Genomic DNA, 27,644 nt, shown 5'->3' with positions numbered 1-27,644 from the left:
TCTCAACAGGTCTGTTTTTATGTCGCCACCATTAAAGGTACAGGTGCAGTTCCTCTCCTAATTAAGTTTGGGCAAACTGGTTCTGGATTTCACAAAGTTAAACAGAGGAAATGAAAAGACAGCCACCTGGGGGAAGCCAGAGGGCTAAGCTACTTATCCTGATGAGAACAGAGCCCTGGTTACAGAGTGAGGGGAAGCCCAGTCTTCCCAGAACAGGCCTTTCCTGAGGTCTGGCACCCAGTGCAGGAGAACTCTCTAACGAATCAGCAGGGCTATTCTCCCTCCTTTTAGATGGGCCGTGTTCTTCGTCCAGGACTTGGTGGAAGGGGATACCTCACTTACCCTTGTAGCTGGCCCATATGGTTGAATATGACCCATGAGGGTCATATTCAACCCTCATGTCCTAGGCTTAAAGAATTTGGGCTTCCTGGGTTAAGAGAAAAAGTCAAAATGGAATTCTCCAGACAAATCTGCAGCTAAATTGCTGATCTCCCATTGCAAAGGTCTTGAAAGCCAAGGCTTCAAGGAACCATCACCTGAGTTAGAATATAGTTCTTGTCTTCCCTGCTCACTCAGGGTTCTAGCTAGTGGCAGAAATGGGTTCAGCTGCATTATAGCAAGAGCCATCTCACACAGCTTGGCTTCTTTGTCATTGCTGGAGGAAGCTCAGATTTTGTTGTTTGCCTACATGTGTTGATGTCTAGCAAGGCATCATTTTTATAGCAGAATAGGAAACAAGAGAGCCAAGTGTGCTCGAACTATAGGTTAAACCGGAAGAGAGAGCCCCAAATGGACTGGCTCATAATTTTCTCAAAACCCTGCTCTCCAAAAACATTTTGGAGTCCTGGGGTGCTAGAGCATGCACCTAGCATGTGTGAGGCTATGTGTTCAATTCCCCAGCATTAAAGGGGAAAATGGAGGTTTTCCTTTTGACTCTCTGCTCTTTTCAGAAGGACAGACGACCTGTGGTGAGTCCAACAGGTGAGATGACACTACAGATGTCATCTGCAATGAGGAAAGGAGCCGGTCATTTGCTCCTGTCATTCTGGACGGTTAGACTCCTCTGGAGTCAGTGCTGGAAGCCAATGGGTTTACAGGAGGAGGAAGTGTCCTCAGGTAATAAAATGGTGACGGCCTGTGGGAGAAGCACCTGAAGCTGACTCACTTCTGTCTGTGTTTTGAATTCCATGGAGGAAGAGTTCCGAGCTGGCAGGAGGCTGGCTGCATTCACCCACCCAGCACACTTCTCATACAAGCACGGTGTTGTGCGGTTCACAGAAAATCAGACTGGGGTTCTTTGCTGCCTCCCCAGGTGTGCAGGGACCGAGAACACCAAGGTATGTTCAAGCAACTTGATAGGAGGCATGCAGAGCAGAGGGGTGTGGCAGGGCCTGCTCACTGCCTCCATCTTAACCGTCGTCCTCCCACTCAGGTAGGCACGCAGGCTTGCTGCAGCAGACAAGTGGGCACCATCTGGATGCAGAGCCTCCCTCACCTCCTTAGCTCTTCCTCCAGGAAGCCCTCCCCTATTCCCTCAACACCCTCTAGATTGGCTTTTGAAACTCAAACACAGGAAGTTCCTGGAAAGTAGGGTCATTCTCAATTTATCTCCGTTCTCTGATCATGAGTCATCACTGTGGTAGCCCAGTAAATGTTGGCTGGATCCCCACATCCTCATTGTATGTGACACATAGGTAAAGGAGAACCCTTGCTTTCTGTGTGAATCCCTCGCAAAGACCCATTTCTTACATATTCCTACCTCCCATTCTCTCCAGTTAGTCCTTGCCAGTCAGTGATGCAACAGGTGCTCAATAAATGTCTTCTTGAAACAGCCTAGCATGGAGTCTGTCCATCTGCTAGGGTTCAGCTAACTTTTCAAGTGTATGCTAGGTCAAATCACCCTGTGTCTCTGAGCCATTTTGTAACCCATATGCTGTGCTACCGTGAGAAGATGAGGTAGGAAAAGTGCCCAGTACAGAGTCATCTGTCATCATTATTCCTGGCGGGTTGTCATAGATCTCTTGATCTTGAGAATCGAGAAGCCTGGACAGTAAGGTAGGGAGGGTGAGCGAGTAGGAGGAAAAGACTTAAATCCAGGTCTGGGACTCAGGTACTGTGCTAAGTACTGCCCCATGGGAGATGGCAATGGGGCTGGAGGCAGGAGGATGGTGGGACCCTGGTTCCTTACACGGTCCTCAGGATGGAGCTGGCAGACCTGAGAAGAAGCACTTCTGGCATGGTCCCTGTGGGGTGGCTGTACCCCTCGAGCTCACCAGGGAGAAAGGGAGAACCTCAGAGGGCGTGTCACAGCGTCCCCTGGGGAAAGCCACCGCAGCCCCAGAGAGGCCCAACTCGACCAGACCGCCCTGCAACAGAGACACATGGTGAATCACTGCCAGGCCTTGCAGGGAGAGGGGTAGCTACTGTCCTTTGAGGCATGCCTCACCACTCCTGGGGCTAGGCACTGACTAATTTACTGCCTCCTAAACCCACAAGATCCTTCAATCTAGGAACAACACAAGCTCATAGTTGGTGGCTGCCTCAAGGCTCTGGGCTCAAAGTTCCCTAGAGCCAATTGCTCACCTGAAAGAGCAAATCAACCAGATTTCCAGGACTCCTGCTTTGCAAAGACTTCTGACCACTGTTCTTCAAGGTCAGGCTCAAGTACCCCTCTGGTACTTGAAGTGTTCATCTTTCTCTGCTCAGAGGCAAAGGGAAAAGGAGCTTCTAGAAATCCTGAGTATGTTGTTAATGGAGGTGTTACCTCAGTGCCACCCGGCATCCTAAAAATCCCAAAGAGAGGAATGGTTTCTCCAGACCCTAGTGGTGCCAAATGCTGGGGCTTCTCCAAAGAAAGTCCACACTTTGCAATACTATTCCCTTGTACACTGGACCTCATATTCCAGCTTCATTTTGGTCTATATGGACTGCCTTGTCTCAGTGAGGCTTCTGAGTGCTCTCTCCAGCCCTCACTCCCACCCCACAGACCCCCCTTCCCCACCACAGAAGACTCACAGTAGAGGACTTGCCTAGCAGGCTCTGCCCCGAGCTCCCCGCTCACGTTCCTCTTCCTGCGGCATCAGGCTCAGGGCTGCATACCCCCTGCTCCTGCCGCTAAGACATGGTGAATCTGAGAACTGGCAGGTACTGGGTGATGAGCCACAAGGGTTGGGCGTGAATGGGGACCCGCCCCAGCCCGCCTTGGGGCTCCTGGCAAGGTGTGGCCCCAGATACCTCTGACCTACATGGCACAGAACCCAGCTGCCCACCTATGTGTCTCTTACATAAGTGGGGCGGAAAGCAAGACAGGGACCTGTTAGTGCAGTACTAGAGACAGCTTGTTGGCTGAGAGCCCTGACAGAGCCTTGGAGAAATTACTTCTGCTACTGGGCCATAATACACCGAGAGGCTGTCCTGGGGCCTCTTGGGCTGGGCCAGAAGATTGACTTGTTCCTTCAATTTGTCCCCCCCCCCCCCCCTTTTGGAGAAGTGTTCCATTTTCATGGTTCCTAAGTACACATACCTTGTCACATGGGCTGGGCTGATTTCCTGTATCCTTCGTCCAACCTTGTAATGTCAGGGTCATTAATAGCCCCATTTTCTAGATGAGTGAATGGAGGCCCAGAGAGTCCCCCAGAGAGCTCCAGACTTGCTGTTGCTGATACTGCGAGCAAGAGGCGGAGCTAGCTTGTTTAAGCTGGCTCTGACAACAGAGCCAGGACACAGGTTTATCCAGCACTTGCATCACAGATTCAGCCATCCTACCCACACTACCTCCGATGCCCTCATCCATGGACCTCGCCCTCAGCTTCCTAATGCCCCTCAGTGCCCCTAACACTGGCAGGGTTGCAGCTGCAGCGACTCCTTTAGTGCCTCTTTAAACAAGGCTCCTGCTGTCAGGAGAGCCCCAGCCCACCTCCCCTTTCGGTTTCTCCTTAAATCTTTCTGTTCCTTGTTTCCCTTGAGAAATTCAACCATGTCTTCATTTCTAGTTATCCCTGGGGAGCCAAACTCCAAACCCCAAATACTCCTGGGCTGAGACTAGAGCCTGAAGGCTCACCAGCCAGCCCAGGGGGACTTTAAACCCTAATTTTACCCACAAAAGCAGGGCACAGGGACATTAATGGAGGCAGGAGATTATGGGAAGGCCCTCTGCCAACTTGGGTGACAGAAAACTACCAGCACTCCATTTTCAAAATCATTCTGCCTTCATCCAGTTTTAACCCCTTAACACTTCTTTCCCAAGTGGCTCCTGCCTGCTCTCCATCTTGGGACACTCAGATTTCATTCTTCACCCTGAAACCTGGTGGTGAGACCCTCCTAGAAGTCCCCACTTCTCATCCCACCCACACGCTTCTGCACTCAGAAACTCTCTTCCTATTTCTGGAATCTGTGGGACCTCAGGAGTCCAGGCCCCACTGACGACCTAATCACACTAAAAGCCTTCAGATTTTCCTCCCAACTGGATTGCTAATGATGGAGTCTGTGTCCTGTGTCATGTCCCCATCCCCTACTACCTCTGATGTCCCAGTGCTGGCTAAGGAATGGCATAATGGTTGGGATCAGTGCTGCGTCTCGCTGAGGGTTACTAGTGACAATGTCTATACTTGAAGGCAAAGGTAGCCTCAGCCTTCAGCCCCCTTGGATGGCTGGAAATGGTTTCCAAATTGATGTGATTTAGGGAGTCGTGGGAATATGTAACCTCCTGCAGCAGATTCCTTCCTCTCCAAGCCCTACTTGCACTGAGAAGCACACCTAGAGGGCCCTCTGTTGCCACAGTTCTTCCTGGGACTGACTGGCCAGTCCAAGTCAGTTGGCATTTAGGGACTAGAATTGCTAGCAAATCAAATTTTAGTCCAGTCTTTATTCTCAGAGTTAGAAATAACCTCTCTCTCTGCCCCCGTGATTGACAGCTTCTAGGGGGTCCTTCTTCCTACCCTGAGTATTGATTTAATGCCTTCTATGATCCAGGTGGTGTATGGGCTTATTTTGGGCAGAGGTGAGCAATCTGAATGTGGTTTAGACATAATTAATGGCTGGTGAGCATGTGTGTGTCCACGGCTACCTGGAGGAAGGTGCCATGGAGACAGCCCTGGAGAGGGCAAGAATGTTGAGTGGGGTTGAAGCTATGATCATTGTTGTGGACCATCCAGTTCTCAGCTCACAGATAGGGCCTTGGGACAGAGTGAAGACAGTATGTAGTTTCTGGGAAAGGGTTTGAGTAAGGCATACATGATTTAACACATGCCCAGAGCTATCAGAAGGGCCCTATATTGGGGATCCTGGGCCCTTGACTGGATCCTAGGAGGATTATGTTGTTTACTGAGAGGCCTCACCCTCTAACATGAATCCTCCCTAAGACTTGGCTCCCATCTCCATGGGTGGGGCAGCCATCTAGCCAGTTCACTTATAACCCAGCTGGCAGTACGTAGACTGACTGACTGTTCAAACTCATTACACTAAATCCCATTGTCTATGTAAGGAAATAAATATACCAATCATCGAGTTCTACAAACTCTCAAAGGAGTCAGATAGCAAATTGGTCATACCCAGGGCAGAGTTCTCTGGACATTAATCGTTGGATTCTGGCCCCGACTTTGCCTTGACCATGTGACCTCAGAACCATGTGACTGATCCTCCTCTGGTACTCCATATTCTGAGATGTCACAGATAAAGGGCCTCCCAGTTTTCTTGGCTGTGACTGACAATTTAGGGCCTGGGCTAGAATAAGAGATAAGGCTACAAGTTTGCCTATTGCCAGGATCGCAAGCCTGAGAGGGCAGGGGAGCTTGAGGGGATAAGAACGGTATGTGCTGGTAGCCTTCCTGTACCACGCACTTACCCGGTATTATGCAAACCTTTCCATGTTTCACATCTGTGTGGATACATCCATCCTCACAACAGCCCAGTGAAATACAGCTGCTGTTTGCATTTTGGGGATGAAGAAGCACACTTGTGCTCCAGAGCTTAAGTCCGTAGCCAGCCAGATTCCCTGGACATGTTGGCCACTCTGGTGATGGGAGTAGGACAGGGTGAGGACAAAAGGGTCAGTAGAGAACGGGCACTCCCATGACTGCACTGATTCCTGCTTTCATATCAGATACCCAGTGTTGGGACAGATGCTACGCATAGTAAGAAAGGCCAGAACTCCAGCTCTAAAATCCTAAGGACACTGCCATTTTTTTTTAACTCCAAAATTGTCTTTTTTCTTGCTTCCTTCCTTCCTTCCTTTCTCTCTTTCTTTACTTTTTTCTTTCTCTCCTCCCTTCCTTTCTTTCTCTCCTTCCTTCCTTTCTTCCTGTCTTTCTTTGCGCGCACGCGCGCGCGCGCGCGCGTGTGTGTGTGTGTGTGTGTGTGTGTGTGTGTGTGTGTGTGTACACGCTTGGGCATGTGTCCACACATGTGGAAGTCAAAGAACAAGTTGTTGGTTCTTTATGCTTTTGTTTTTGTTTTGTTTTGTTTTGTTTTTGTTTTGGATTTGGGTTTTTTTTTTTTTGTTTTTTTGTTTTTTTGTTTTTTTTGAGACAGGGTTTCTCTGTGTAGCCCTGGTTGTCCTGGAACTCACTCTGTAGACCAGGCTGGCCTCGAACTCAGAAATCCACCTGCCTCTGCCTCTCAAGTGCTGGGATTACAGGTGTGTGCCACCATGGCCCAGCGAGTTGCTGGTTCTACCACATGGCTCAAGGCATCACATGTAGCATTTCAGGCTTAGCTGCATGTGTCATCCATGAAAGATACAATTTGTGGCCCTGATGACCATAGGAGAAGCTGCGTGAGGCTCAACATTGACATAATTCTAGCCCAAAGATGACATGAACATCACCCACTCTCCACTGACGGCCATTTTTACTTGAAGTGCCAACTATGTGACTCTGACTGTGCTCCTTTTCTTCTCAGATCCTTGGCCACCCCATCTACAAAGATATACGTGGGTGGGCCGGAACCCCAGCTTAGACGAAAGATGATTCTCTGCTTGTCTCCCCGGGGGCTGGGGTACACACTGGTCAAAGAGAGAAAAGAAGTGACTCACCACCACAGTCTGCACTTCTCAGACCTTTGCAGGCAAGGGCTCTGCTGTGGATGCTTGGAGTGCCTGTGGGCAGCAGAGGGGACTCCAACTGGAGCATTTCTGAGGTCCTGGTATCTACCAGATAATGTTCCAGTTACATTACAGGACTGGTTCATTTAGCTGTCTTAACTCACCGTGAGTGACCCCCCATTTTAAGAGGTAATGGAAGCATATTGAGATAAATTGTGGAAGACCACACAGCTACTGACAAGGACACCTGGCACCCAGGTAAGCAGACTTCAGAGTTCATGGTAGGGTTTTTGTTGTTGTTGTTGTTGTTTATTTTTATTTTGTTTTCTGGTGTCAGGACTTGGATAAAGTTGAGTAACTCACTTGTGCACACTGGGTTATCCCTGACCCCGTGTCCAGCTCTGTGAAGACCTCAGCTCTACCCCATATGTCTCAGCAATGTGGAATTTCCTAGAAACAACTGACTTGGCAAAGCGCACATGGTGGCTAAGGCACCAGTCTAGTGTGTTTGTAAATCCTTCAAACTAATAACCAGAGTCCTTTCAATACATGGTTCAGGATATCAGCCATCCATCCAAGAATAACTAGATATCAGAAAACATACACAATCAAGGGGGAAAGACAGTAACAGAAATAGAAAGAAACTCTATTTTGGAGCCAGGGTCTCACAATGTATCCTAGGCTGGCCTCTCCATGGTGTCAAAGCCAGAGTGCTGGACCACAGGCGCATCCATCATGAAGGCTACAACAGTGCTTTCTCACTCCTAAGGCATCTATTTAGTCCTTCAACTTCCCTCAGTACTGTTTGTCTACCGAATTTAAAGTTTCTTTCCTCTCTTCCAGACATGGAAGTGAAGATACCGCCAGGGATTTATAGCACTTATCAAGACTAGAGAATTAAAAGGGGGAGGGAAATAGGCACCATGCTTTTCTCTCTCTCTCTCTCTCTCTCTCCCTCCCTCTCTCCCTCCTTCCCTCCATCTCTGTATATATCTGTCTGTCTGTGTATACGTGTACTTGAGCGTATGTTGGTGGATGCCTGTGTGGGTGCATGTGGAGGTCAGAGATTGACACTAAGTGTCGTCTCCCACTACACTCTATCTTAGTCATTGAGCCAGGGTCTCTCACTTGAACCCATGGCTCACCGATTGGGTGAATCTAGCTATCCAGCTTGTCCCAGGATTCTCTCTTTTTACCTCCTGAGGGTTGGGATGTCAAGAGGACTGCCACGCCCACCCATGGATACTGGAGAGCTCCCTGTAGGTCCTCTCACTTGTACAGCAAAGCTCTTCTCTGAGCCTTCTCCCCATCCCCCAGGGAGAAAGTCTCCACAAAACAACAAAATGTAAGGCAAGTACAATCTGAAGTGAAGGGTTCACCATATGGCCTCAGATTCAAATTGAGAACAAGTGTTAGTGAACTTGAAGACAAATAATAGAAAGTATTCAATCCAAGGAATAGAGAGGAAAGAAACTTTAAATTCAGTAGACAAACAGTACTGAGGGAAGCTGAAGGACTAAATAGATGCCTTAGGAGAGAGAAAGTGCTGTTGTAGCCTTCATGATGGATGCACCTGTAGCCCAGCAATCGGGTTTTGGTAAGATGGAGAGGCCAGCCTGGAATACATTGTGAGACCCTGGCTTCAAAATTAATAAAAGGAGACAGACAGACAGACAGACAGACAGATAGATAGAGATTTAATATTGGTCAAAAGTTAATATACTCTCTATAAAAATCTCAGGTGGTATCCTTACAAAAATTGAAAAGAGCCAGGACCTGGAGCGATAGTTCAGCAATTAAGAGAACTGGCAGCTCTTCCAAAGGACCAGAGTTCAATTCCCAGCACCCATATGGGAGCTCACAACTGTAACTCCAGTTCCAGGAGATCCAGTGCTGTCCTGACCTCCCTGGGCACCAGGCACATGCTTGCATACATACATGCAATCAAACGATCAACACAATAAAGTAATTAATAATGATGATAATAACAATGTTTTTAAAAAAGAAAATTCAAGACCCAGAATACAACAGATTTGGAGAATTTACATTTCCTAATTCCAAAGCATTTGAATATCCTCTGTAATCAAAACTATGGAGCACAAGGTAGCACAGGATAGACAAGTGGACAAGTGTAGTTGAGCGAAACTCAGAAATTAATTTAAGATTATTGTGAGTTTAAAGTGAACTGGTTTTCACTAAGATGAGAAGACAACCTAGCAGAGAAATAAGAATCTCTCCAACAAGCTGAGCTATCTGAGGAGGAAAGAAGCCAAAGCTTTTCCCCAGCCAAACACACACACACACACACACACACACAAACAAGATGGAACAAACTAATATAAATTATTTGATCTAATTATTCAATGTGAACTCAATTATTTAATGCAAAAATTAAAGCTATAAAAACATTGAAAGAAGTAAATCTTATTGCCATGAATTAAGCAAAGATTTCTTATATTTGCCCACCAAAAATATCAGCAACAAAAGAAAAGCAGATGAAGTAGATGTAATCAAAATTAAAACTATCTGAGCTTCAAAGGACACTATCAAGAATCTGAAAAAGTTAACCCAGGAAAATAAGAGGAAATATTTTCCAAATCAGATATGTGGTAACGAGACTTGTTTTAGAATATGTAAAGGACGCTTGCCATGACTGATGGTGGCACACACCTTTAATCCCAGCACTTGGGAGGCAGAGGCAGGCAGATCTGTGTGAGTTCAAAGCCAGTCTGGTCTACAAAGTGAGTTCTAGGACAGCTAGGGCTACAGACTGAAACCAAACCAAACCAAAACCAATAAAAAATAACCTTTGCCACTCGATAATAAACAATCAACAATAAACAAAGGAGAATTGAAAAGACTTCTCTCTGAAGAAGATAAAACATTGACAAAAATCTTTAAAGGTTACTCAACATCGTCAGCCATTGGGACACATAATTCAAAGCCACTCGAAATAACAGCTTACACCTGCCAGGCAGGCCTGCTGTAATGAAAGGGCAGGTGTGCTGGCAAAGATGTAGAAGTCCTGGAGACCTTGCTGCTGCAACTGCTCAGATGCCAGCTTCTCTCTTCCTGCTTCTCAAGAGTATGCATTGAGCTGGGTAAGGGGATGAACTCTTTAACCCCAAAACTTGGGAGGCTGAGGCAGGCAGGTCTCTGATTTTGAGGACAGCCTGGTCTATATAGAAATGTCTAGGCTAGCTAAGAGTCCATAGTGACGCCCTGTCTCAAAAAGGAAAATAAGAAATTTAAAGGTTATATATTGAATATCATCTGACCTAGCAACTCCATCATAGAAATATACCCAGGAGAACCAAAAATAGATATTGACACCCAAACTTAGACATGAATATTCATAATAGTCTCATAACTTAAAACACCCAAGTGTCCATCGGTGGATGGAGGGGTCAGGTAAATAAGTTGTAACACATAAAGGAATATTATTTAGCCATAGAAGGAATGAAAACTGCTGCACCTTTCTTTAATCCTGGCACTTGGGAGGCAAGAGAACTGATTTGAGTTCAAGGCCAGCCTGGGTGGCACAGAGAGAGCCTGTCTCAAAACTGTCCCACACACATAAAGGGAAGGAGATGATAATAAATGTCCTATCATCAGTGAGTCATGAAATCAGTAACACTAAGTGAGAGGGAAAATGGCAATAGGTCAGATGTCAGCCCGGCTCAATAGAACATCTCAGCAGAGACAAATCAGTGGTGTCCTCAGATTAAAGGCAGCAAAGGTCTTATGGGTGCAGGTGAAAACAGTGTCCCAGAATCTATGGTGGTTATGGTTACACATCCCTGGGAGTATACCACCAACCAACCTATATACTTTAACTGAGTGAATTTTATATATGTGACTGTATTTCAGTAAAGCCATAATATTTTTTTAAAAATAAAGAGATTTATAGTGACCTATTAAATACTTTAACATACATTTATAACACATACATATTTAATGCTCCAATATATATTCACCCATACCCTCCACACTAGAATTCCTGAGAAGAAAGGGAGAATGGGGCATAGAGACATATTTGAAGAAACCATGTCTATGTTTTTTAAGTTTGGTTAAAAAAAAAATTAACCTACAAATGACACACAAAACTCTAGAATTTTCATGTCACTGAGCCTCAGCTGGGCTTTAACAAAAGGGGAAAAAATCACACTCGAACCTGTCATGGTCAAAGCCCTTGAAACAAAAACAAACACAAACAAACAAACCAAAAAACCAAGGGTACAGTATCTTAAATGGAATGGAGGACAGGGAGAAAGGACACATTACATAAAAGGAACAAGGGCAGAAGTGACTGGCCACTGGCCACAGGAAACCATAGAGATCAGAGACGCCAGTGTGGCTAGAGGGAATATTTGGATTAAAGTCAGAATTCTCTTCACCTTTAAAAGGAAGGTAAAAGAATGGCATTTTCCTACAAATGAAAGATAGGAGGATTTGTCACAGAAACTGCTACAATAGATTGAAAGTGTGTCAGAGCATTCTTTTTGGAGATAGGGTCTGCCTCACTATCCCATCCTGGCTTGAGGTCACAACCCTCATGCCTCAGCCTCCCAAGGGCTGGGATTACAAGCATGTGCCACCATGGCTGGCAGCTTGTAAATTCTAAACACTGCTTCCATCAGGAGGTGAAGTCTAATTAATCCCACCCACACCCCGTAATAAAGGGTAGCCTGTTGCCTAGCTTCCAACAAGTGTGGCAGGGAAGTGCCTAGCTTCCAAGGCTGGTTCAGAAAAAGAAATAGTTTCTACCTGACTCTCTCCAAACATGTGACTTGGAATCCTTGACAGAGGTCTACCTACCTGGAAGGCATGATAGTAATGTCATTCATGGAAGGCCCACAGAAAGGCATGTGCTAAGGAGTCCCAGAGGGTCACTTTTCAGCAGACTGAGTCTTCCTGGCACAGCCTCCAGACAGTGGATAATTCTCAGATGACTCTCTGGTGACATGCACCATGCTGTGAGGACACTCAAGTAACTCACAGAGTGGACCATCAGCAAAGAACTAAGACCTCCAGTCAAGGCCAAGATAGTAATCAAAATGTCTCTCACATCCTAATCACAGGCAACTTGTAAATTTGACATTTTTGGGAGGATGGGGATTTGTGGATGTGATTAAGGACCTTGGGACAGGAAGATGATCTTGTATTACCAAGTGGACCCCAAGTACAGTCACATTGAAGAAGGTGGCAGCAGTTCAGGATGGTGGTAGTGATGGTGTGACAAACACCAAATAAAACAGGAAACTCAAATGACCCTTGACAGAATAAAGAATAAACACATCTTGACACACACAGAGAATAAAGGATGTACTGCTGAAACAATGACACAAATGACATCTCAGGCGTAAGGTGCACAGAAGGGTGCATCCTGTGTGGGTTGGCTTACACACACGGTGCTCGAGAACAGGCAGAGAAGCAGGTAGGCATGAAGGACTTTTCTGGAATGATGAACACACTCTATGTTCCACTTGGGTGGCTGATGGCATGCTGTGCACCTTGAAGTCGGTATGGTTCACTGTATGAAACATTCGCCTCCATTAACAGAGCCCCGCTGCCCACCCAGCTCTTCAGATGGACATTCTGTGAGTAGACGTTCAGGGAGCAAAGCCCAGATGTCTCTCTTGTGATCATAACCTTTATAGTTTCCCGGCACTCTGTTCCCAAGTGTTTTCCACCTGTGCTTCTGTCAGGAGCCATAGTCAGCCATCCAGGAATCTATTTTTTCTTTTAATTATTAATTTTTAACTTAATGTATCCCTTGGCAATCTTTATACACACACACACACACACAAACATATACACATACATACACACACACAGACATTCTGGTCACACTCACCACCTTCCCTATCTTATCCCCATCCCTTGCCCCCAGTCTCCCTTCTCAACAAGTGCCCTCCTACTATCATTTTAAAAGATTTTTATTATTATTAATTACGTGTGTTTTGTGGTGGCCAGAAGTGTAGGATCCCTCTGGAGGTGGAGTTATACAAAGTATGGGGAACTGAACTTGGGACCTCTGCAAAAGCAATACGTGCTCTTACACTGAGCCATCTCTCCAGCCCCATACTATCATGAGTGTGTGTGTGTGTGTGTGTGTGTGTGTCCCACTGTGTTTAAGCAGGGCTGTATAAACTGGGGGTGTGGAGCATCCATTGCAGCATGAACCACTCACCAGTGGCTGTACCACTAAAGAAAATGACTTCCGATCCCACGGCAGCCATCAGCTGCCAATAGCACCTGGAGGAGGGACCGGGGGCTCCATGAGCCCCTCCCTCACCTCCCTCACCTCACCTCCCCCAACTGAATGGTGATGAGTCCTGTCTTGTGCAGCTAATTCCAGCTGCTTTGAGTTCGTACATTTGACAGTCACATGGTGTCTAAAAGAGCATCCCACAGCTCCCTTCTTCCTGCCTGGCCCGTCCATACTTTCTGCACCACAAGGGTGTCTTAAAGAACTCAGTGTGAAACAGGGCTTTCTCCTACCACCACTGTCCTTACAGAGTTAACACATTATTTAGCAAATTCCCCTTCCCTTGAGGTATTCTAGTTAGAATAGATTGATTCTGTGTGGGTGTTATAACAGAATGGGTAAGACTGTGGCCTGAGAGAGCCCATTGGCCTAGGAGGGTATCTGCTGTTCATAAGGGCTTGCCTTGGGGTACAGTGATTAACTTTGGTCCCAGCACCTACAATTGGAGAACTCAGAGTTGGCCTGAATTAGTCTGAAGACATCCGAATTGCTCCCATTTTTCTAGGACAGGGCCTGGTTTGCCTCAGGGACTCTGACTTCCCTGACAGGTACTAACTGTCCTTTGGGATCTCTTGATACCAAAGCCTTGGCTTCCTATGGCTGTTAGAGATCCAGCTCCACCCCGTTCCCAACGGCCTCAAGCACCAAGGTCCTTCCTGCTCCTCCATAGAACACCTTCGCCTAAGGAGATTCTGCTTATCTTTCAGGTCTCAGATTGTCAAGTCTTCTTTAATTCCCAAGACTGCGTTGGATCTCTGTGACATTATCTTTTTTTTTTTTTTTTTTGATTGCCAACATTAAAAACAATTTTTATTGTGGTAAAATAAACATAGCTTAACAGTTGACATCAACCAGGCAGTGGTGGCACACGTCTGTAATCCCAGCACTCTAGGAGGCAGAGGCAGGCGGCTTTCTTTTTTTGTTTTGTTTTTTGTTTTTTGCTTTTGTTTTTGTTTTTGTTTTTGATTTGGTTGGTTTTTTTTTTTTTTTTTTTTTTTTGGATTTGGTTTTTTCAAGACAGGGTTTCTCTGTGTAGCCCTGGCTGTCCTGGAACTCACTCTGTAGACCAGGCTGGCCTTGAACTCAGAAATCTGCCTGCCTCTGCCTCCCAGAGTGCTGGGATTATGGGCGTACGCCACCACCGCCTGGGTGGCAGGCAGATTTCTGGTCTACAGAGTGAGTTCCAGGACAGCCAGGGCTATACAGAGAAACCCTGTCTCGAAAAAGCCAAATCCAAAAAACAAAAACAAAAACAAAACAAACCAAAAACCAAAAACCAAAAACAGTTGACATCTTTACCATGTAGGGTGTATAATTCCCTGGCCCAGAGTATTTTTTCCTTTCTTTTCTTTACTACATTAAAAACATTATTTGGGTGTTTGGGGATTGTGCGTGTGGAGGTCAGAGGCCGGCCGGCAGTGGTTGGTTCTCTTTTTCTACATTTTAGGTTCTAAGAATTGAAGTTAGATTGTTAGGCTTGGTGGCAAGCAACTTTTCTGGCTGAGCAGACTCCTCAGTGCCCGGCCCCCAGGCCTTTTGGCACTGGGTACAGAACCCATGTCCTCATGAAAGCCAAACTAATCCCTACTACACAAACACACACCTACATTCACACTCAGACACCACACACACTCACACTTACACTCACACACCACACACACTCACACTTACACTCACACTCACATACCACACACACTCACACACTCAAGCACTCACACTACACACACTCACACTTATACTCACACATACACTCATACACACTCACACTTATACTCACACACATGCACCACACACACTCACACTCACTCTTACACATACACTTATACTCACACTTACACACACACTCACACTTACACATACACACCACACACTATACACATGCACATCAGCATTTTTTCTTCACATTTTAAAATTACTTTTTGGTATCATTAAACTGTAAGATTAATGACTAATTACATAATTGTTTATTAATGTCTTTCTTCTTGGCATGCATGTAAACTCCTTAAGGCAGAGGCTTGCTTTGTGGTCTATGATATTCTCTAGTGTTTAGTGCAATTCCTAAATAATCAACGGTAAATAATTTTGAGTGAGTATGTTATAAAACAGGAAAACAATAGAGATACCAAGGCATGAAGGACAGAAAGACAAGCCTCACTTCTGCACTATGCAAATAGTCAGTGGGAGTGGGGGAGGGCCTGGAAGGTCCTGAGTGTTCCCAGTGCCGAGGACACTTGTACCTTGTGGTAACATTCCATGTTGATTGTTCCTCTAAGGTTAGCATGTCCCTGAGACGGAATGATCTCTCTCCCTGCCATCCTTGGCAAGCGCTGTCTGGGAGAACACCCCCTGCTGCTTAGCTTGCTGCAGCCTCCTGGCTTCCATGATGGCCTCTCTGAGGGTGTGGGGTGGGGGGATGGGAGGTGGGGAGGTGTCCTCTCCACACTGGCTCTTCAGGGTAAGAGCATAGCAGGTATTTCTCATGTGCGGAGGCAGCAATTCTACAGACCAATCTTCTGCCTCACCTCTCCAGCCGCTTCATGTCCAGGAGTCAGTCCCCGTGGTCACCACCACATCTGTTCCTTATTTCCCACATACACCGCCCACTATGAGTGGCTCAGGAACCTTCCAAAGATGAAGGGATGCACCGATCTGTTTCCTCTACCTCACTGGCTGACTGCCCTAGGCCTGTCCGTCACAAGCAAGGCACATCAGACTCTCCAGACTGTGAGTCAGCCTGGCCCCAGCCTGCTGGTCTGACGGCTGCTCCTGCATCCCCTGTACCTGTTATCTCCCATAGCCCTTCAAAGCTGTTTCTCTCTTAGGTTCCTCTGAGGACTTTCTCCCATTGGACTGTTTCTCCCAAAACCTGGGACTTGACCTGGCCAAGATCTAATCATCCAGGGCATGCCTATGGTGGATGGTATGGCCCATAGCCTGAGTCTCAAGAGGCATACCAATTCTAGGCACCCCTCAGCTGCCCAGCGTCTGTTCCTCTGCCTCCAGCCAACCCCTCTGCAGCTGAGGGAGGAAAGAAGAAGCAGGAATCTCTCAGCTTATAGGAGGTTACTGGCACCGCCAAACCTACCCAGAAGCAGCTATGCCAGGCCACAGATGGGGCAGCTTCAGTGACTCCAGTAAGAGATCAATGGTCTCTTCTTGCAGCTACACTGCAAGGTTGTCAGGGTATATTCACCTCCCCTGTTGGACAGATGGGGAAACTGAGGCTCAGAGAGGGTATGTCTGGCCTTGAGTTACAGGATAAGTCAGGGGTGGAGCCCAACCAGAGCTCAAGTTATGACCTTTGCAGTCTGCTGCCAAGATGCCCTGGGGTTTTTTCTGGGGTTATTGTGCCTGGGGTGTGTGTGTTCCTGGGTCTCTGGAACCATCTTCACATATGATCAAGGTCAAGAGAGAGGTCAAGGTCATCTTCAATTGCACAGAGAGACACACTGAAACTCGGAGAGGTTCAACAACTTACCCAAAAAGTCAGAAAGCTTTACTCAGAAAGCAGGTGATGGAGCTGACACTCTAACCCGGTTTCCAGTTCGACAGGACCCCCAAACCTATGCCCCTTCCCACAACAGAGTCCTTCGCTGCCCAAGCTGAAGCTGGCCCCCAGGTTTGACCACCTTTATCAGTGTTCTCAGTGAGGCAGACCTAGGGCCTGTGAGCTCAGGTGTTCAAAATTCCTCTCTAGTGGCCAAGTCCCTGTCAACATAGACCTGATACATGGACTTCAGCAAACACTGAAGGGGACTACACCCTACGTGAAGATGGGACAGATGGGTAGACTTAACATGCATGCCCCATTAGGTCCTCTGGACAAACTCGCCAGCCCTCACTTAGTGGAACAAGGGACTTTGAAACCCAGCAGACGCTGTTCTTCATTTTTTGAGGGCTGAACTCAGGCATCTGGAAGCATCGCCTGGGTTGTCGGGCTAGCCCCTGCTCGCTGACCTCATGCGTGATGCTATCCAGAGCAGACCCAGAGCCTCCAGCGGGGCCCAGGCCTTTCTGTGCCAACAGCATAGAATTGTTCAGGGCCACAGTTTTCCCGTTCATTTGCCATCCCTACAGGGGAAGGGATACTGTTTCTGAGTGGATAGCAGCCCACTGGCCTGACCAGTTTGTCCAGGGGACCTAATGGGACACATTAACATGTCTTCCCGTCTGTCACGCCTCTTTCTGCATAGTCCTTATAAGGACAGTGGCCGTGTTCTTGAGCTCAAACTTTGCTGGTCCTGCATGTTATCAGACCTCAGTCCTTGTCCTTGAACTGCCCTGAATACAGTCCAGCTGCTTAGCATACTGCTGTTCCCGAGTTCTATCTTCCACTATTCTGTGTTCTTGCTCCCTCCTGGGACACAAATTCCTCCATATCAGAGGCTTTAGAAAGCTTCAATCTCTGCTCAGGTACTGACAGAGAGGGCCAGAGACCTTCCAAGGTCATAGCAGGCTGGAACTCGGACTGTGGATGCTCGAACTTATCAGTCAATCACCGCCCCCTTAGGACATGTACCACTTCACCCCCAACCATGGGGCAACAAAGGAACTTGCCTGTTGACTGAAAAATGTCTTTCTTAATACCAATGAGATTCATACCTCAGTTGAATTTCTAACGGCCAACAGAGGAACAGACACACTAAATCATACTCCAAAGGATAAATGCCCCTGCCTCACCCTTTTTCCTTCACAGAGATCAGGTGAAGAAACCAAGGCTCAGAAAGAAGAGCCACTTGCCCCGGGTTCGATGGCAGCGTGAACTCGGCCCCAAGCTCCACATGCGTGCGGAGATCGCAGCCCTGGACCCACCTGGTTTTTGGGTTCTCTTGGGAGGTCCCCAAGCTGGCACCCTGAGGCTGATCGTCTCTGCTGTCAGGCATGTTGGAGTCCCTGGACAGACAACAGTATCCTGCTTCAGAACTGCGTGGCATCTGCTGTGGGCATTCACCGAAGGCAGTGAGGTCTCCCACAGTGAGAGGCTGGCCTTGAGTGGGCCGTGGGGGCGGGCACGGGGCTGAGGTGGGCGGTGCCTGGGGTGACCCGGAGGGCCCCATTTCCTCTCTATTTTCAGAAGCTCAGAATGTTCCTAGGCAGTGGAGTTGCTCAGGACTAAAACTTTCCTTTTCTTCCTGGTTTCCCTGCACTCAAGACGAGGAGAATTTCAATGAAGTCAGCCTTCATTTTTATGCAAATTGGCCCCCAGTTCTCCCGGAAGGTCTGGCCAATGGGCTTAGGACTTCTAGGCCCCCAGAAAAACCCCTTACTGTCTTTAAAGGGACACTTTGGAGGAAGGGGGCTCCCAGCACAAATCCAGACCCTGAGCCTGACGGCTGCTGGTTCCGATGCCCAGCTTCAGCGGGTGCAGACACAACTTGAACAGATGAATGCAGCCCAGGAAGGTTTGCCCAGTCCCTGGCTGGACACCACAGGAGAGCCATCGCCTCTGCTCACAAAGAGCCCAGTATTGGGAGGACAAGACAGTGGACTATCCAAGGAGGACTACTGTATAGCTCATAGAAGCATCCACACTAAAACAGGCATGAGAGAGAACCCCAAAATGGGGCCATTTGGGGACACCTGGACACCGGCAAGGATGTGCCCCTTTAGTTTAAGGAGGAAAGGCCAGTTGGCAAGTAGCCATGAACAGAGAGACAGGAAATACACTGGGCAGGCGCTTTGCTCTGAATACCAGAGAGTGTTCTAAGGCGAACTATATAACTGTGACTTCCATATTTAAAAAATAATACACACACATACAGACACACACACAAAACTATAATCCAGATGGTTTAGAGGAACAAAAATACATTCTCTCATCATTCTAGAAGCCAGGGGCCTGAAATCCAGGTGTGAAAGGACCGTGCTCCCTCCAAGGCTCACTGGAAGACTGCTGGCCTCTGCCCTAGTTTCCGCAGGTCAGTGCCCCTGCTTGTCCTCCTTGGCCTTGACATGCAGTGTTCCCTCTGCTTTCCCAGGGCTGCCTTCGCCACTGTCTGTATCTCTGTTTCCTTATAAGGCCATCAAGCATCAGACTAAGGTCCATTGCAAGCCGGTATGAGTTCCTCTTAGCTGATTACACCTGCATAATCCCCGTTTTCAAATAAGGTCACCCCCTGATGCTCTGGGTGAGCATTAATTTTGGGGAGACAAGATTTAATTCAGTGCAAATTTTGGCAGGGATTCCTATTGTTATTGGGAGAAATCAAGGTTCCCTTTTTGGGTCTGTGGTCTTGTCAATAAAAGAATTTAGAAATAGACATAGAAGGAAGCTGGAGAACAATTTTATTATAATTTGAGAGAAAAATAACACGGCAGGTAAGGCTAAAATATACATATATACGTATATATTATACATAAACACATATATGCATATGTATATATGTACATATGCACATACATATGCACATACATATACACATACACATACATATATATATACATACATACATATATACATACGTGTCCTGACCTCTGCCAAAGGAGGGAGATGGAAAGTCAAGTTTAAGTTGAGTATGAGGGTCAGAGAAACAATGAGTGGTAAGGAAAGCATATTCAGGCTTTTGCCTGGCATCTAAAATACAGACCAGGAGAAGGAAAAAGAAAAGCGGCTGTGGATCTGAATTGATAGGGTTCTGTGGAGTCCCCGCAAGCTCTGCTGCCAACAGTGAAGCAAACCAGAAGCAGGAAAAAGAAAATGACTTAGTGAGCCGGGCCAGTTCAACCTCCTGGAACCTGACCCCAAGCAGGCTATTGTTGGAATAGTTAAACACAGTACAACTTTGGAGAAAAGTCTCCTCATGACAATTATCACAGCAAAACTTAAGGCACAGCTACATGTAAACTCCTTTGTAAAGCACATGCCTTTTACAAACTACCTGAGACCCCTTCCCCAAGAACGCATTCTATTGCCTGAGGAGCAGCGCTCAGGAGAGGAGTCTGGGGAGGAAGGTTTGTAATAAACAACCGCTTTCATAAGAATGGATTATTTGGGTGAGGCCTGGCTGTACAGATAATAGAGGTTACAATGTTCTTAACACATCCATTCCCAGCATTCTGGATGGAAAACAAGCATGCACGCCCCTTCTGGTGAAGAGAAAGGCCTGCATGTTTTACAATTTTGGATCTCCATTGCTCTCTGTAAGCATATGGACCGTTTTTGCCCTCTACAGGGCACCAGATTCCATGATCTTGAGTCCCAAGACAAACGATTGCACCAGGGACAAATGACTAGAAATAGGCATAGAGACCTTTATGTAAAAATGGCAAACTGTCCCTGGGCTAGTGAGCAGAGAGAAGCCTCAGCAGCATTGGGCCAGAAGGAATTAGTCTTTATAAGACCCTTCCATAGCACCCCCCCTTCATGTTTGCGCATCATAGGCACATGTTCTGTTAGATGAAGCCAGGTGGGGAAGGGTGCCAGACTTCCCCGCCCACTAGCTTTTTTTTCATGTTAACCAGGTGCAGCTTCCTGTGATGTCCACACTGCTGTCAGAGTAGGAGATGCTCCCAAGAGGATCAATGAGTCTGCTGGTCACAGGCGATGCTCTTAACTGAGGAAGGCAGGAGACTAGGAAACACTGGACTGTCAAGCAATTCAGAGCATGAGCCACATTCACCCAAGACTGCCTGCAGCAGGATAGTTGAGGGACTGTGCAGGAGGCCCGAGTCTTCTTCAAGATTCCCCTTAACTTTGCACTGATCCTGGAGTCTCCCTGAGCCCCAGCTTGCCCTCTAGATCCTGAAGCTGGAGGCTTGGAGGCTGTCCAAAGTCACAGCCAGCTCCAACTGCGCTCACGAGGAAGCAATGGGGAGAGCTTTGCCAGGGGGCTGATTGGCTGTGCTGAGGGGATGGGTAATGTCGCTGTAAGTGACGTCAGTGTGCCCCCACCTGGCGGGGGGGCAACCGAATCAGAAGGGGGGGGGAAGACAAGGAATCGTGGGCTTTTAAGTTCAGAAGCCTTGTTCAAGCAAAAGCTCAGAAAGGTTGGAGAACTGAGTGGCCTGGGGCAGGGTGGGCGGGGTGGGCGGGGATGGGGGTGGGGGGAGAGCTGGCTTAGGTCAGTGAGACCTAAGGATGGTGGCACCCAGGAAAAGTCCTGATAAAGTCCTAGGGTGCCCAGCAAAGGCTGCAGAGGAACACCAAGGGGAACAAGGTCCAGGCAGCCTTGCATCGCAGAGCAGGAAGTGGCCTGTGTGTCCCCGTGAGGAGAGGTTTGGTGGGCTGGCAACAGAGGCTGATGAGAACCAACTCTTAGTCACCTGCGGACAAAGGATAGATGTCTCAACTGGGACATAGTGACTAAAATTCCAAGGAATTGGGAGAGGCTGCTCTGGCTGAGTTTGAAAACTGCAATACAGTTTCCTCTTGCCAAACAAATGCAGTCACCATGGTTGTTGTTCTGTCTACCAGAGTCCCTCTGTCCACATTCTTGGCCTTTGCCTAAAAGGAAGAGACCTAACCATGGGAGCCTCCACCCTTGGGTTTCCTGGCCCCTGTTCTGTGGGTAAGTTAGGCCGGGTCAGAGTGGTGGAATGGCAGAAGGTGGTTGGAATGTGGTGTGTGTGTGTGTGTGTGTGTGTGTTGTGAGTGGTATGTGTATCTGTGTATCTGTGCTAGTGGGTCTGTGCAGCAGTGTAGGATTTTGAGAGAGCCAGGGGTGTCAGGTGTCCTCTATTTCTTTCTGCTGTGTTCCCCTGTAACCTCATGCTCATGGATTCAGCGAGGCTGTCTGTCCAGCAAGCCCCACCCTTCCTTTTCTGATAATTCTTGAGCAGCGACCCCTGGCCCTGGATATGAGAGAAGGCCCCAACCACAGGTTCCATGTGACAGTGGGGGCCACGGGCACTGTGAAAGTTTGTTGTCGCTCAGACCTGAGTGCAGCTCCAGGTCTTCCATAGAGGAGCTGAATGATCTTGACCAAGATGTCCCGTCTCTCATGACACTGCAGATAAGGAATGAACCGGGTGACTGGGAAGGCATGGGTGGGAAAGGTGCTTTGAGGTCCCATAACACATATAAAATAAATATTAAATGATGAAATAAAAAGATTTTTACTAACCTGAGTTCTTAGTTTAGAAATCGTCAGTTTGACTTAAATTTGTCAGTTGTGCTTTTAAAGAGGACAGTGGGTAGACAACAGCCTATAAGCCCTCTTCCCCTTTAGCCCTCGCATCTGTCTTTGTATCTCTATCTTTCTTTTAAAATATTTTTTGTTTTTATTTTGTATGTAGGAGTGTTTGTCTGTCAAGTATGTGACTGTCCTGAACGCAGACAGTCTGCAGAGTCCAGAAGAGGGCATCAGATATCCTGGAACTGGAATAACAGATGGTTGTGGACTGACTGCCTGGTGGGGACTGGGCACCGAACCGGGGTCCTCTGCAAGATCAGCCAGTGCTCTGAGATGAGCCATCTCTCCAGCCCAAGCCCAGTCTCTTTTAAAGAAATGTCTTCTGCAAGTGACAGGTGCTGTGGTTACAGTTCATAGAGCATACATATCAGCTTCACAAGCATCATAGTAAAGAGAAAGCAAAACCTTCCTTCTAAAATCCAGTTTCTATAAATGAGTTCTCTGTGGTTCACACCGCCTTTCCGCTCTAAACTGGGTCACACGCTGGATCTATATATGGATAGCTTACCTGCAAAGTATTTTCTAAATATTGTCATGCTTGTGTGTCTTGAATTCTCATTCAGTGTGTATAATTTAAGATTTTCAGTAGAGTTTTCATTTGCCAGACTATATCTTCACTGTGTGATCACTGAATGCCATCACCTGGCTATTGAAGAAAATACTTTAAACAACCAAAAAACATTTTTTGTCTTTACAAACATCTTTAAATGCTTGCAGGTTAACATTGAGCATAACTTAACCTTTCAAAGATTTAGAATGTAATAAATGCCCAGAATGAAGTATTTAATGTGTGTGTGTGTGTGTGTCTGTGTGTGTACATGCTGTAGTGGTTTGAATGAGAATGGCCCCCATAGGCTCATGTCTTTGAATGTTTGGTTTCCAGTTGACAGAATGTTTTGTTGGAGAAGGTGAATGAATCCCTATGGTGGGCTTTAGATTTCAAAAGCCCATGCCAGAAATCTTAGATGGAATCATCAAATAAAGGGGGAGACAAAACCCCAACAAGACATCTTTTGCCACTAAATGAAACCTCCAGAGCTAGAAACGGGTTACATTTAACTGAGCTGTTGACCAAAGTGGCCCCATGGAAACCACTCCGGGTTAAAGCCCTTAAACCACTCAGGGCTATTGGTCACCCTGTACAAGCTGAAGGGAAGACCCTCTTGTTAAGGACATAACTCCCTGAACGTGGAGAAGTCGAGCTGATGCCTATCGGAGCATTAGCATTTATTCCTCTGACTAGTATTTGTGATCCTGGAAGGCGCTCTGCACACTACCAGGTAAACACCAACCCAGCTCAAACCCTGTGAGCCACAGGAAGATGCACCACAAGACTCCGGTGCAGTAGTGGCATGAGTGCTGTGGAGTAACCAACCACCGTAGGGTTGAAATGCAGGCCCGCTCCATGAGATGGAGCCTGTGCTTGGCGCTGCCCTGGCGGCCATGAACCTGAGACTAAATATGCCAGGAACCTAGGGGGAAACAAACACCGGTGCTCTCCTAAAGGAATGGTGGGCACAAAATGAGTGCTAATGACTTTCTGCTCTACTCAAATATCTGTGTCCCACTTAGCCATCATCACAGAAGCTTCGTCCTGCAGGAGCTGGGAACCTCTTTGTCCTGCAGAAGACAGATTCACAAACGGACAGCGCAGAGAGTGGGAGACCTTGGAACTCTCAGTTCGAGACCTGAGGCCTCCGTCAAATTCCTCCCCTTGGGGCTCAGAGAACTCCTGAAAGATTGTAAGTGCCAGGGGAGGCGGATGTCAATACAGCGGGCCAGTGTGCAAGTGAACTCAGAGTCCGTGGCGGCGAGCTCAGCGCTTGCGCGGGTCTCAGCGGTATTTTCGATGGGCTATTTATTTCCCACAGAGCTTTGTCGGGGCTTTTTTTTTTTTTTAACTTCACAGATCGTTTGCTTCTTTTTTTTTTAATTATTTATTATATGTAAGTACACTGTAGATCTTCAGATACCCCAGAAGAGGCCATTGGATCTCATTACGGATGTTTGTGAGCCACCATGTGGTTGCTGGGATTTGAACTCAGAACCTTCCCAAGAGCAGTCAGTGCTCTTAACCACTGAGCCATTTCTCCAGCCCCCGTTTGCTTCTATAGTATGGTTTCCACTTTTGTTTTTCTGAGTTTTCTGTGTGTACAAATGTGTTTGTCTCAGAGCTGCTTGTGCTCTCTCTCCCTCTCTCTCTGTTTTGCCCTATTCTGCTTTGTTTATTTTTGACTTCTTTTATTTTAATTTTTCCTTATTTTTTTTGTAAGATTCCTGTTTATTTACTAATGAGAAAGAGAAAGAAAGGGTGTGGGTTTGGGTGGGCAGAGAAGCAGAGAGGCTCTGGGAGGACTTGGGGAAGAGGAAACCATAATCAAAATATATCGTAAGAAAAAATATTTTTATCAGTTGAAAAAAGCCTATTCTAGTCTCGACCCATCTTGCAGATAAAATGAGATAAGATGAGAGATCTCCAGTGCCATCTCTGCCTGCCTGCTGCCTGCTGCCTGGAGCCTCATTCCAAGGCCAGGATGGCCGTGGACTAACCTTCAAAACGCCAAGCGAGCCCCCAACTAAACGCTTTCTTTTACAAGCTGCCTTGGTCGTGGCAACAGAACAGTAAGAAGGACACAGGATGTGAGCAGGGGTCAGAGGACAGCTTTCAGGAAGTGGCATGTAACATATGCCCGGGGTCTGACTCAGATCGTCTGACTTGGCAGCAAGCACGTTTACCAGCTGAGCCATCTTGCCAGCCTGTCGAATGCATGTAAAAAATAGGTTTTTCTTTCTCAATCACCCATTATCTATTTCATCAGTCGATGATGTGGAGGGTTATTTGATGGCAGAACAAGGTAACTCTTCAGGTGGTTGTGGTTGGTTGTTTAAGGAATGCCTGTGTACTTCACACCCCTGTTGGGGACCTGGGAGCCATGCGAGGCAGTCTGTATCTGTGACTAGCTACCGTAGTGCTCCAATGTCTGGAAACAAATATATCATGTAATGGATATTATTGGGTCTTTCTATTCTTATTTGGCCTATCTTGGCTGCAAATTTAGATTAAAGCAGAGACACAGACAACAGAGAAATTAATATCCTATCCTACAACCCCCCAAACTGTAAATCCCGGTAGTGTGACATATTTAAAGAAATATCTTTGTCCAATGCAAAGGTACCAATGTTCTAGAGCCCAATTCTTCTGTCTAAGATAGTGGTTCTCCAACTCCATAATGCTGCGACCCTTTAATACAGTACCTCATGTCATGGTGACCCCCACCTAATGTTATTTTTGTTGCTACTTTGTAACTGTAATGTTGGTACTGTTGTGAATCCTAATGTAAATATTTGATATGCAGGACATTTGATATGCAGGACATCTGACATGCAACTCCCAAAGGGGCCAAAATTCATAGGCTGAAAACCAATGGTCTAAAGAAGCAAAGATTTCTTAAAGCTTTTTGATTTTTAAGAATTTATTGTTATTGCAGAGGGGTCGTGCATGTGAGGTCAGAGGACAACTTTGGGGAGTTGCTTCTTCCAATCCACCATAATGTGAGTTCTGGGGACCAAGCTCACATTCCAGGTCTGGGTGGCAACAGCCTTCAGTCTCGGAGGCAGCTCCAGCCCTAAGGTATTATCTTGCTCTCAGTAACATCTACAAAATGCAATTAACTTGAAAGATGAGATCTTTCCGTTTTTTTGTTTTGTTTTGTTTTGTTTTTAAGGTTTGTGTTTTCTGGTGATCTTGTCAGGCTTTTGATTACTTAAAAATCATTTTGGTGCTAGAAGGAAGGCTTAGCTGTTCCACACTGGTGCTCTTCTTGCAAAGGACCTGAGTTAAATTTCCAAAACGCATCCTGAAGAGTTCATAACCACCTCTAACTCTAGCTCCAGGGGGTCCTATGCCCTCTTCTAGCCTCCTCGAGCTCCATATGCGTGTGCACAGACACACAGATACACAGACACACAGACACACAGACACACAGATACACAGACACATAGACACACAGACACACAGACACACAGATACACAGACACACAGATACACAGATACACAGAAACAGAGACACACAGACACACAGAAACACAGACACACAGATACAAAGAAACACAGACACACAGATACACAGAAACACAGACACACAGACACACAGAAACAGAGACACAGACACACAGACATACAGAAACACAGATACACAGACACACAGATACACAGATACACAGACACACAGATACACAGATACACAGACACACAGACACACAGAAACACAGATACACAGACACACAGATACACAGATACACAGACACACAGATACACAGATACACAGACACACAGACACACAGAAACACAGACACACAGATACACAGACACACAGAAACACAGACACACAGATACACAGACACACAGATACACAGACACACAGATACACAGACATACAGACACACAGATACACAGACACACAGATACACATACAGATACACAGACACACAGATACACAGACACACAGATACACAGATACACAGACACAGATACACAGACACACAGACACACAGATATACAGACACACAGACACACAGATACACAGACACACAGACACACAGACACACGGAAACACAGACACACAGACACACAGATACACAGAAACACAGACACACAGAAACAGAGACACACAGACACACAGATACACAGAAACACAGACACACAGACACACAGAAACACAGACACACAGACACACAGATACACAGAAACACAGACACACAGAAACAGAGACACACAGACACACAGATACACAGAAACACAGACACACAGACATACAGAAACACACAGACACACAGATACACAGACACACAGATACACAGACATACAGATACACAGATACACAGAAACACAGACACATGCACAAATAAAAGTAAGATAAATCCCTTAAAATTATCTTGAAGTGTCTATTTGTTTGGCTGTTTGTTACAGAGTCTCATTATACATCTCTAACTGTCCTGGTTGGTACTTACTGTGTAGATCAAACTGGTCTTAAACTTACAGATAAGTGAATGCTAGACTTCAAGGCATGTGCCACTACATTGTAGCATCTATTTTAAAGTGGTATTAGTACAACATATCTGTGACTATAAATATATAGAACCATATGTTTGAACTTTATATATATATATGCAAAAATGTACAGAATTAATGCTAGTTTAATAT

At 46.6% G+C, this 27,644-nt stretch overlaps 1 protein-coding gene across 1 annotated transcript in view; it reads right to left on the bottom strand.

The window, feature by feature from the left end:
- Acsbg1 (acyl-CoA synthetase bubblegum family member 1) overlaps window positions 1–18,274 on the bottom strand; it is a 56,245-nt gene extending 37,971 nt beyond the window's left edge. Inside the window, exon 1 of the mRNA XM_052188317.1 lies at window positions 18,123–18,274. Coding sequence (XP_052044277.1) covers window positions 18,123–18,244 — 122 coding nt within the window. The 5' untranslated portion in view covers window positions 18,245–18,274. The remainder of the gene's footprint in view (window positions 1–18,122) is intronic.
- Window positions 18,275–27,644: the final 9,370 nt, after the last annotated feature.

This window comes from Apodemus sylvaticus, chromosome 7, assembly GCF_947179515.1.
Source record: "Apodemus sylvaticus chromosome 7, mApoSyl1.1, whole genome shotgun sequence".
NCBI lineage: Eukaryota > Metazoa > Chordata > Mammalia > Rodentia > Muridae > Apodemus > Apodemus sylvaticus.
Note: the sequence above shows the minus strand (reverse complement) of the source record. Positions and strands in the feature narration are given on the sequence as shown.